General features: G+C 41.2%; 1 protein-coding gene across 1 annotated transcript; it reads left to right on the forward strand.

The window, feature by feature from the left end:
* Positions 1–209: 209 nt before the first annotated feature.
* Positions 210–5313, forward strand: GTF2A2 (general transcription factor IIA subunit 2). Its single transcript, XM_087745507.1, has 5 exons — positions 210–359; positions 1054–1187; positions 1724–1828; positions 3172–3298; positions 5001–5313. Exons 2-5 carry the CDS (start codon positions 1116–1118, stop codon positions 5024–5026), a joined length of 330 nt encoding a protein of 109 aa, XP_087601633.1. The 5' UTR covers positions 210–359; positions 1054–1115; the 3' UTR covers positions 5027–5313.
* Positions 5314–10754: the final 5441 nt, after the last annotated feature.

A 10754-nucleotide genomic window follows, 5' to 3' on the forward strand; every position in this document is an offset into this window, starting at 1 on the left:
TTACCTGTTCGTTATCACAGAATTTCAGAAAGCTAGCCCTGGCCTGTTGCAGCACTAACTCGCTGTGTAATGGAGGTGGCGGGGGCCGCGCCGGGGAAAGCGGCGCAGCTCGGCGTGCTGCCGCCGCCGCTTCCCCGGGCACCAGGCACGGCGCCCTGGGGCCCTCCCGCCCCTGCCCCCGGTGGACGGGCCCCTCCGCTCCCCTCCGCTCCGCCGTCAGACGCGCTCCGCCCTCAGGCCGCCCGCCTCCCGCTCCGGAGGCGGGGTGAGGCCGGGCCCAGCCGCCGCCCTCCCGTTCCGCTTCCGGGCCACGGGGCGGCCGCGAAGGCGCCCCTACCTCTTCCGGCCGCTGGGAGCGGGTGAGGCTGGGGCCGCGGCGGGGGGCTGCCCCGAGCGGGTACCCGGGGCCGGGGCCGGGCCCGGCGGGGCGGCGCTGCCTGCGCGGCTTCCCCCTTCTGCGGCGCCGGCGGGGCTGGCCACCCGCGCGCTGCGGGCCGGGGCCGGGCGCCTTCCCCCGGGGGCCGCGGGCGGCCTGGGGCGGGGGGGGGGCGGCGGGGCCCGGCCCAGCCCGGGGGGCGGCGCGGGCGGCCTGGGGCGGGGGGGGGGCGGCGGGGCCCGGCCCAGCCCGGGGGGCGGCGCGGGCGGGGCCCAAGGCCGCTCGGTCCCCGGCGCTTGCCCGGAGTTCCCGTGGCGGCTTTCCTGAGCGCGCTCCCGGCGCCGCGGGGGCCGGGGCCGGTTTGGGAGCCGAACGGGCGGCGAACAAAGGCGGCCCCATCCCGGCGCGCCGCTCCCGTGCGCGTGGGGCACAGAGGCCTGGCGCTGTCGGCCCGGCAGCGACGCGGCTCCCTCCCCGCTGCCTGCCCCGGCGGCCCGGCGCTCCTGCCGGTCGTTCGTGCTCTGTGCTCTTGAGCGCTCTTAGTCGTCGGTCAGTGTTTGCGGGATGATCTTCCAAACTCTTTGCTCTTGATGTGCGTTGTACATTAAGGGCTCTGTTCTGGTTTTTAGATTTTTTTTTGGGGGGGTGGGGTGGTGGGGTGTTTACATGCGAGCCAGGGCGTAACAGGCGTCCAGAGCCGTGGATGGTCAGGAAGGCGTCCGGCCCGTCTCGGTAAGCCATGGCCTATCAGCTGTACAGGAACACCACGCTGGGGAACAGTCTTCAGGAGAGCCTGGATGAGCTCATACAGGTGCGTGTGGGCTTTCGGGTCTGGGCAATGAACTTAATAAAAAGAGAGGTTAGTTATTAAAACGGCTTTGTGGTTGCTGTATCGGCGTCCTTATGACCAACGTTTGGAAAACTTACTGATGGAAATCAAAAGCTATTGGTACTCCATTCACCTGGGAACTCTTTTTGTTGACATTCTAGACGAAGGAAAATGTTTTATGTAAGTGGCATTATCCCCTGTTGTGTGACCCAGTAAATGAACAGCCAGATTAATCTGGAACACTGTAATCGATTTCTTGCTCTTCTGGTTGTTTCCGATGAATATTTATCAGAAGAAATCTTTGTGTAGCACAAAAATTCATGTTAACACATCATTTTTCTCTCAGAGTTAAAATAAGAAAAAGGAAGTAAGCACAGGAGCATAATACTTCTGTAAATTGTTCTTCTAGAGATCTGCTTCGTGTGAACTTTGTTTTGATGTTTTTAATTTTTACTGTGTTTTTGAGTTTACTTTGAAACAACTCAAAACTTTTTGGTTTTTTTTTTAAACTACTTCAGTCACAGCAAATCACGCCTCAGCTGGCCCTTCAGGTGCTACTTCAGTTTGATAAAGCTATAAATTCGGCACTGGCACAACGAGTCAGGAACAGAGTCAATTTCAGGGTAAGATAACAATATATAAAAGTTCTTCCTGAGGTACAGGAACTAAGCGTTGATGCAGAATGTCGTTAAAAGCGGTGTGCTCTAAGCAAAAACTTACGAAGGTCCATTTTGACTCTGAAACAACGACTGTTTACATGTATATTCTGTATGCAATTGTAAGGCTTGTTATCTTATTTTGCCAGGGATCTTTTGAAGGAATGCAAAAATCAGAAACAGATTTGGTGGGCGGATGAAAACGGGAAGGGGAAGAGGAAGAGGGAAATGCTTTGATGAGTAGCTTTGCCATCCTCACTGTCTTGCAGACGGGGAGGGAGACTTTTGCTTCTCTTAGTTGTACCTGGCAGAAGTGAGATGTGGCCAGATTTTCAGCCACATCTGTAACGTGAAGAGAGGCTAGAGAGTTGTAGATCTACCCTTGTGCAAGTTACTGGATCATTTTTGTAGCTGTCTTCTGTAGGTATCATAGAAAAATAAGTTTGGACTTTTTTCCCAGCCTGCCACCCTAATTAATGTCAGATAGCCAGCAAATTGTTAAATGTCAACTTGATTGTAATTTTGAGGAAAAAACCCAAACCTGAAACAGTTGTCCTGTTAACTTACGTCCTAATACTTCCTCTACAGTCTTATGCAGAAGGCATTAATGAAGTGAGCTCTTAAGATTTTAGATTTTTAAACCTACAGATATGTTAAAAAGAGAATAACTTCTTTAACACTTAACTTGCTTTGTGTATGTAACATGGTATAGAAGACTGTTCAGAAAGTGTTTAGTGGATAAATTAAAAAAAAATGTTACTTGGAGCTTAAGTTCAAGAGTATTAGTTTAAAATATGTGAAGATGAAGGCCAAAAGGCTTACATATCAACATCCTCAGTAATACATCAAACATGGGGCCTATCCCCTTTATGTCACATAGGTTAGTTTTATCATGACTTTTTATTTAAACTATCAGTTTATTTAAACAATTGCAGAATTCACACCTTGTTATGATCACTGCTGTAACTGATTTTTCTTATGGCCCCGGTTTTAAGAAATCTTTTCTGATACTGATTCTTTATACGCATTAGAAAAGTTATAAAACTTCTGAGAGTACCTGTGAAGCTTCTTCCCCTTGGATAGACTGTAACGTCACTACATGGTCTTGAAAATTTCAGCCACTGGAGGGCATTTAAACTACAGTTTCCCTCAGAATTGGTTGCTTGCCAAGTTTGTATGCATTCAGGTTCACAGTAGGCTTTATGGCAAACCTAGTTCTAGAAGGTACGTCGTTCAGTAGATAGTAAACATCATATTTTCTGTTACTTTTGGGATGCATCCTATAGAAAATGTCTCTTGTCTTTTTAAAGGGGTCTCTGAATACATACAGGTTCTGTGACAACGTATGGACATTTGTACTGAATGATGTTGAATTTAGGGAGGTCACTGAACTTGTGAAAGTGGATAAAGTGAAAATTGTAGCATGTGATGGAAAAAGTAAGTATGGAATATGATATAAATAAGCTGAGACACTTGATCATTTATAGAAAGCTTTGACCAAATGTCTGATTAAAGCTAGATTGATTGTATTATTCAGACAAATGTAGGGCTTTGCACTCCCTTTTTACATATGATGAGAAATGAAACAAGAGCAAGCTAAATGCTTCCCTAACTCATAAGCACTGAAATAGGAATGTGTTAGAGACTGCTGTACACCTGTGTTGGGAAGTACATACTACTAGAGTGATTAGAAAGTTGGAAGTCATCTTAATTGAATTTCTGTGCGGTGATTTTTCTAGTATTAACTTGTTTATTAGAACAGCACCATGTTTTACTGAATTCAAGGAGGGCTTCATCAGTCTGAGCAAGCAATTGTCTGAGAAAACTGTCTAAGCAATTGTTTGCTGGATCTGATAGTAGGGGACCCAAGCACATGAAAAGCTTATGCTAGCATTTGCAAATCATATTATAAGATTTATGGATTGCTCAACAGGCCCACTGTACATACACTGCTTACAGGAGTTTATGTTCCATATCTGCTTGACTGGATTACTTTTGTCAGCGTTCCTTGAAATTCTCTACTGGAAAAAGTCATTTAGTGACTTTTGTGGCAAGCTGGTTTATAACTTCTAAAACTATCAATGTGGCAGAATATCGCTAAAGATGTGTGAAATGGTGCCACTTGTTTCATTCCCAGGGAGTGATGCTATAAGGAAGAGCTGAGAATAGAAAAGGCTTTATTTAAATATACCCTAGACCTCTGAAATAGGTTCTTCGTGGCTTCCTGATCCTGGCATGATTACAGTGGTCACTTCAAGTTGTAGTTCTAGAGTTGACAGAATTTACTGTTTGCTCAACTTCTGGGATTAGTTGAGCATATAATCTTACTCTGTTTATTTTTTGTGTGCTTATTATAGCTAGTAGAGGAAACCTTACTTCCTAAGTATTAATCGTTTTCACTCTTGATAAAGTATGCAGATAAGATTTAAAGAACTGGGTGACTTAAAGTTGCTATTAACATTACAGCCTTTTTTTCCCCACAAGAAGTTGACTTGCTAAAGGGACGTAGTAAACGCTGACTTGTCTTTCACCATATCCAAGTTACGTATTTTTCCCATAGCTCTAAGAACAAGAAAGCAGTAATGGTAGTAATACCACAGATTGCACTGGTGTTAATTGGTGCTTCTGACAAAAGTTCAGAACAGAGAATTGCTCTCAGTTGTTTTATGAAGATTGTGCTCATTCTTGCATCTATTTGAAAATGCATAATAAACTATAGCCCACGCTCCATAGGAGCTTATGCTACCGGATGTGCAAAACCCTTTCTGTTTAGTAGATCGTGTGAGTTAGCCAGATGTGCTTGTGGCTGACTGCAATAAAGTGCTGGTGTATAACTACAAGTTAGAGCAAAGCTTCTTGTATTTTTAATGCCTTAATAGCAAATGATGGGTGTGCACAACCTGGAAGTTTTGTGCTGGCTCTTTTCAATGTTGCTAACTGAAGTGAAACAGCACAAGTCATTCATGCATTGCATTGGTAGCAGCATAGGGAATTAGGTACGTACAGAACATGTTCTAAAATGCTTGGGGAATGCTTTTGAGCTTGGGGAAGGTAGTAGAGAATGATATTGGTTCTCTTTAATTTATATTCAACTGTAATGGGGCTGTGTATTACTTACACTTTCTTTTTTCTTTCCTAGACACTGGTTCCAATACTGCAGAATGAATAGAACTGTGGTTTGTCTGCAATATTTTCTGTTAATATGCAGCACTTTCTGGAGAGAAGCATGGAAAGGGACTGTGTTCATATGTAATTCTTGTGATGCAGATGTGAGTTGATCCGTACTAGAAAGCGTCACAGAATGACAGCGGAAGAAATATCTGTAGCATTTCTTCGGTTCACCTTATAGGGCATGAATACAATGTTACTTTTTTTTTTTTTTAATTACAACAGATACTGTTGCCATTTTTCTTCAAAATAATTTCTGTAATAAATTTTTATTTAAAAACTTGTGAATGAGTGATCATTGGAAAATTCTGTTTAAAAATGATCATTAATATAATATATTCTCTCAATATTGTCTAAACGTGTTTAGAGTAATGTTGCAAATGCAAAGGTCTTTCAGTTACAGGGTTCTGAGTATGGTTGCACTGATTAGTATTGCAAGAAATGGCTGTGTCAGAATGATGGAGGAGGACATCAACAAAAGCTTAGCAGCTCATGCTGGCCAGTATATTTGTCTATTACTGCATCTTTCTATCTATAAATTTGTCCATTTGGTACCCTCTGCTAATAATACACTAACCCAAGTATTAAAAGTTACTGCACAGCTAATCAAATTGGAAAAATGTAACTGAGTCTCATAAGATTGCACTACATTCTCAACAAATGTTAGTGCTGCTTGTTTTGATGTTTTTCTAATTGTTTTTTGTATTTATGTGGAGTACCTTTAATTGGACACCTGGCCAACAGGATTTCAGTGGAAGAGTTGAGCTATGAATTTTGAGATATCGAATGGATAACTTTGTTCTTTTTAGACTTACACATTCCACTAAATAGCTCTAATCAAGAAACCCTCAAAATAGTTTCTTCTCTAGAAATATGAATATAATATACTGACAGCTCATTTGTCTGACTTAACAGCAGTGACTGTTCCAGTGTGATCATAGGAATGCTAGCTGCCTCAGCAGCATTTATTTTTGACAGTAGGCTACTTACAGACCACTAGAAACTGGAGACTGTCAGAAGAAAAGTCGGGGGTAACTGTTTTCAGATCAGTCTAAATCTTTGGTTGTGCCGAAACTGGAGCATAATCCACACGTTGAAACTTTTCTTTACATGTCAGTGGCTGAGTCTATTAATTAAAGTAATAAAGCTTTAGTATCTCTTCTAATACCTTTCCAGACTGATACGTTACAGTTCTCTTAAGTCCTACCTTTGGACATCAAAGGATATATATTTGGGGTTTGGTTAACTTCTGTTTCCCTCACTTCAAGTGAGAAAGGAGTTCACAAACTTGCTTGCTAGACTGTTCCAAGTATTATGTTTACCATTAATTTTTTTGTCTTGTATCTATGCGAAACATCCTTGGCTGCAAACTGCAAATTGATAAGTAACCATTTTTGAAACCAGAAGAACAGATTATTCCTCTCATTTGAACAGCACAATAAGTATCTGTTGAGGTCATTCTCTTGAAGGATGCAAATGTATATCCATACCGTGTTTTTTTCTTTTTCTACATCAGACTCAATCTTCTAAGTTTAAACATTTTTTTGTTCTCTAATAATCATGTGGTAAACTGAATTTCAGCCTTTACTAGTATAAAGGTTTGCTGTTCCTACCTCCAACTCTGCAGTCTCTTCCCATCTCTGGACAGAAACTCCTCAATCTCCAGTTCTCAGTAGCCTTCAGACTCCCTCCTAATGCAAATAATTACATATTTGACTTTGTTCTAATTAAGTGTGCATTAGAATATTTACTACAGCATTTTTCCATTAAAAACAAATTTAATAGAGAAGCACAATTGTACTGATGATGTGAGGTCATTGTGTGGAATAGATTTATGTTTACATTTCATTGATACTCCTCTATCAGGCTTCTCTTGTGTTTCCATAGTTGCATACTACTACTTTAGCACTCCCAGGTTTAGTGCTACCTTACCTGAAAAGAAATATTTAACTGAAAAAGAAAATAATGTAATGAATATATACACTAAGAAAAATTACAAATGACAGGAGAAATAAATTTGTTGACAAAGATGTCTGCTACTTAGTGATAAGTGAAATTCCAATCAATGTGACCAGGAACCAGAAATGATTATGTTCATAATTCAGGACAGCTTTACTGACTTGTTTAAAAAAAGAAGCGATAGTCCCATTGAAGTTCTAGACTCAGTCCTTTGGAAGGAGAAGGTGATGGGATACTCCCTGTGCTGATGCATAACAGTAATACTTTGAATTGTATACCCTACTCATCTGGTGGTTCCTATTCGGTGTGAAAACTGAGATTTGAATATTGCCTTGCCTTGTAAGGAAGCACTTGAAAAGGAGATGGACATTCTGAAAGGAATTTAAATGCTCTGTACCCAAGTCTTACTGTACTGAAAGAATGTGCAAATGCTTAAGTGACACTGATGTTCTTGATTAGCTTGTGGTTTAGCCTGAGTTAAGTGAGTGGCAAAAAGTGACACAGATGAAAAATACATTGAATGTTACGGATGCTTCTGAACTGTTCTAAGATTTTTCCTTTTGCTCATGATAATGTAGTCTTAAAGGAAATGCACAACAGGCTTTAAAGATTTTTGGAGCACCTGGAATGGTTGGGGACAGGAAGCAATCTGTTCCTGGGCACAGTGATAATGAAGGGACTGTGTGCTGAGGGAATCTCTGTGATTTAGCCTGTGTGAAAGGCTAGAAAGTGTGCACAAATGGGGAGTAAGGGAATGTTTTAGGTGAAATAGCAAACAAATGAGTAAGAATAAGTGGGCAGTCATAACATATGCTTCTGTAATCTAGACATTCCTTTCCTCTCTCAAGCTGGAAGTCTGAGGTCTCCCATACAAAACAAGAGGAGAGAAGTTATCAAACAAAAATAAAAAATGAAGGAAAGAAAGGCAAATGTGTACTCTGAACCTTTTGTAGTGCTGCTGCCTGGCTAATTATTGGTGGCATTAGAAACTTTACTTCACATCTGGTTCATGTTTTAATATCACTGTTCAAAATTTTCTGGTAACATAAGCTAGCTCTGTTTGGTTATGGCAAATGCATCAAGCTGTTGTTCTGCAAACCACCTGTTTTCCACTCTCATGGCAGAATCCTTGTTTTCTGTGTACTCTGTATTTAATTTACAAAATAAATATTTTGTTACAAGTTTGACTACTTATTGTTCCTAAAATTAGCTTACATATGCATCTCCCGTCTCCTTTATGGCAGTGCAGTGTTAAGCAATGCAGGTATCTGACATTTTTGCATCTGTGGGATGTTTCTAGGACATGGAATTCAAAGCTGGATGCATATGGACTACTGAGTTTACCTGGGTAGGCAAAGAGTACTTGAACTTTTGTGATCAATGCTATTCTTTGCTTGTGTGGTCTGTTGTCCCTGAGAGCCAAAGGGCAATCTGTGCATATGCAACAGAGGAGCATTTGGCAGCCTCGTTCCTTGCACGGTTATGTTACAGTGCCAAAGCTCCAGGTACCACTTCTTCAGTGTTTATTTGTTCAGTGAATATACTGTTGAAAACTGCAGAAGTTAGTGTTGGTTTTGTGTATGTGAAGAAACAACACAAATAATCACTGCTTTGTGGTTTCTAAAGCTTTTAAAGCAAACCTCACACAGGTCTGGTGTTCCAATGTTATCTGGCTTTTCTCTGTAATATTGTTTGGAAATACTCTGTTCCTAGCTTGCCTCTAGTTTCTCTTGTTCGGTTGTTGTTGTTGTCGTTTCTAAACTATCCTTTTTTCTTAAACTCCCCATTCAGCACGAGGTGTTTACCCTGTTACCACTGCCATCTCTTTAGAAAACAGCTCTTGAGGCATACTCAGGTGTAAATAACTCTTGGGAATAACCTTTTTGATGTCTAGAATTGCTCCAGTGATACCTCAGGGTATCACATCTGCCTACAGGATGAAGACTGCTGCCTGCTCACTGCAGAAGAGAAGCTTGCCTGTTCTTCTGGAGGAATTAATTCCTGCAAACCTCACAGCTGTCAACACAAGCTCTGACACTAGCTTGGCAGCACACATTGTTTTTTGGCTCTAACCATATTTCTGGGATGGTGTTTGTCCAGGCCCCGGATCTGCTACTTCTGTGGAGACTGTTTCAGCTCACTGAAGGAGAGAGGAGCAATGAGAAGGTAAGGGGATCTGGTGCCAATATTCTTCCTGCTTTTTATTTTGTGATTAATGTGTTTTGTGGTCTTGGAAGATTTATTGAACTTACACCTAAGCGTTAACTGCACTTTTGTTATACTAAGCTATTTTAATATCCAGCGGAAGACAAACCATCTCACTTGCTACAGCATCAGCATACTTGCTGCTGCCTGTTTGGTTCTTCCTTGCCTGTAGTGTTATGGACTGATTCATTTATTTGGGTTTTTTTGTTGTTGATTTTCTTCAGAAAGGTTACAGTTGCTTCCACCTATCAGTAGCAGAGAGAAAGTAAAATACCTTTGCACCATGACCTTGAATGGATGTTTCTATTAAGAAAGTAAATTAACTAAAAGAAAGTGAAGAAAAGAAAAGAATAAACACCAATACAGAAGTGGCTGTGGGTGACTGCCTATGTTTAAACATGGCTTTCAAGAAAAAGGATTTTGTGAATTCCCTAAGTGCGCAAACCAGGATGTTATCTCAAGTAAGCTGTTTGCTCAGTCAGGGATGTCAATACCTGACTTTAAACGTTATCAGAGAGACACAAATTAAAGGAAAGCGTAGAGCAGGAAGAATTTATGATGAATTTCCAGAAGGCAAGTTTAATCAGGAGCATTATGTACTTTTACACAATGACTAGGTACAATGAGGTAGATGAGTTACTCAAAACACAGATATTTACTTTTAATGATCTCAGCAGCTGAGGAGGTAGTATTTCCGTTAAGGTACTAGTGACTTGGTTTTGTTTTTCTGTACTCTAAAAGTTCCAGGGGCAGTGGTGGAGAAGAAAAGTAGGAGCATGGTAAAAAGCATTTTAACTTTAATAAGACTGTACTGGGAGATGTGGACTTCTCCTTCACTGTAACTTAAAGGGTGACCTTTGTTAGGGAAATAGCTTTGCTCAAAGATAAATTTACTGTATAAATTATCCATTATGGCTTAGTAGGTAGTAAGTCACAGATGTATTAATATTTTGGTTTTTACCTTGTACTAAAAGAGCCTGTACCCTCCAAGGAAGTGGAAAATAGTTCACTGAAAGTCTAGTTAATGTTTCAGGGTCACTGCTGTTGCAGTCAGAAGAAAAAGAACACCCTAGCCCTGTTCTCTGAATCAATTTTACTCATGACTGCAAATACTTCACTGATATTTTGTTCCCATAGGTCATGTTTGTTTCTAGTTTGTTCAGAATTTATTACCTGGTTTCCTCAGAATTTATTTCAATTGACCCATCTCTTTATTATAGGACATTTCGAGATGATCATACAGAGTATGAAAGAAATACAAAGCAAGAAGGAAACAGACCCTCCTACCTAGAGTTAAGAAGGGCTGTTCATGGACCTGCTGTGTAAATATGTATTATGCCAGTTTCAGCTCACATTAGGTTGTTCTTGTAAAAATAAAGTGAAAAACACTTGGAAATAAAATATAAATGAAAGTCAGGTGAGTTTAAAAAAAATATAATCTGTTATTAGATTTCAGAATTATAGTTTCACCTTCTTCCTGTGCATATCTTGAAAGGTAAATGGCAATTTGTAACATATTTCCTCCTTAAAAAACTGGCGGTTTATTTGAAGTTCAGGTTGT

This window comes from Nipponia nippon, unplaced genomic scaffold (genome assembly GCF_047370975.1).
Source record: "Nipponia nippon isolate SJK-2023a ecotype South Korea unplaced genomic scaffold, ASM4737097v1 scaffold_9, whole genome shotgun sequence".
Classification (NCBI taxonomy): domain Eukaryota; kingdom Metazoa; phylum Chordata; class Aves; order Pelecaniformes; family Threskiornithidae; genus Nipponia; species Nipponia nippon.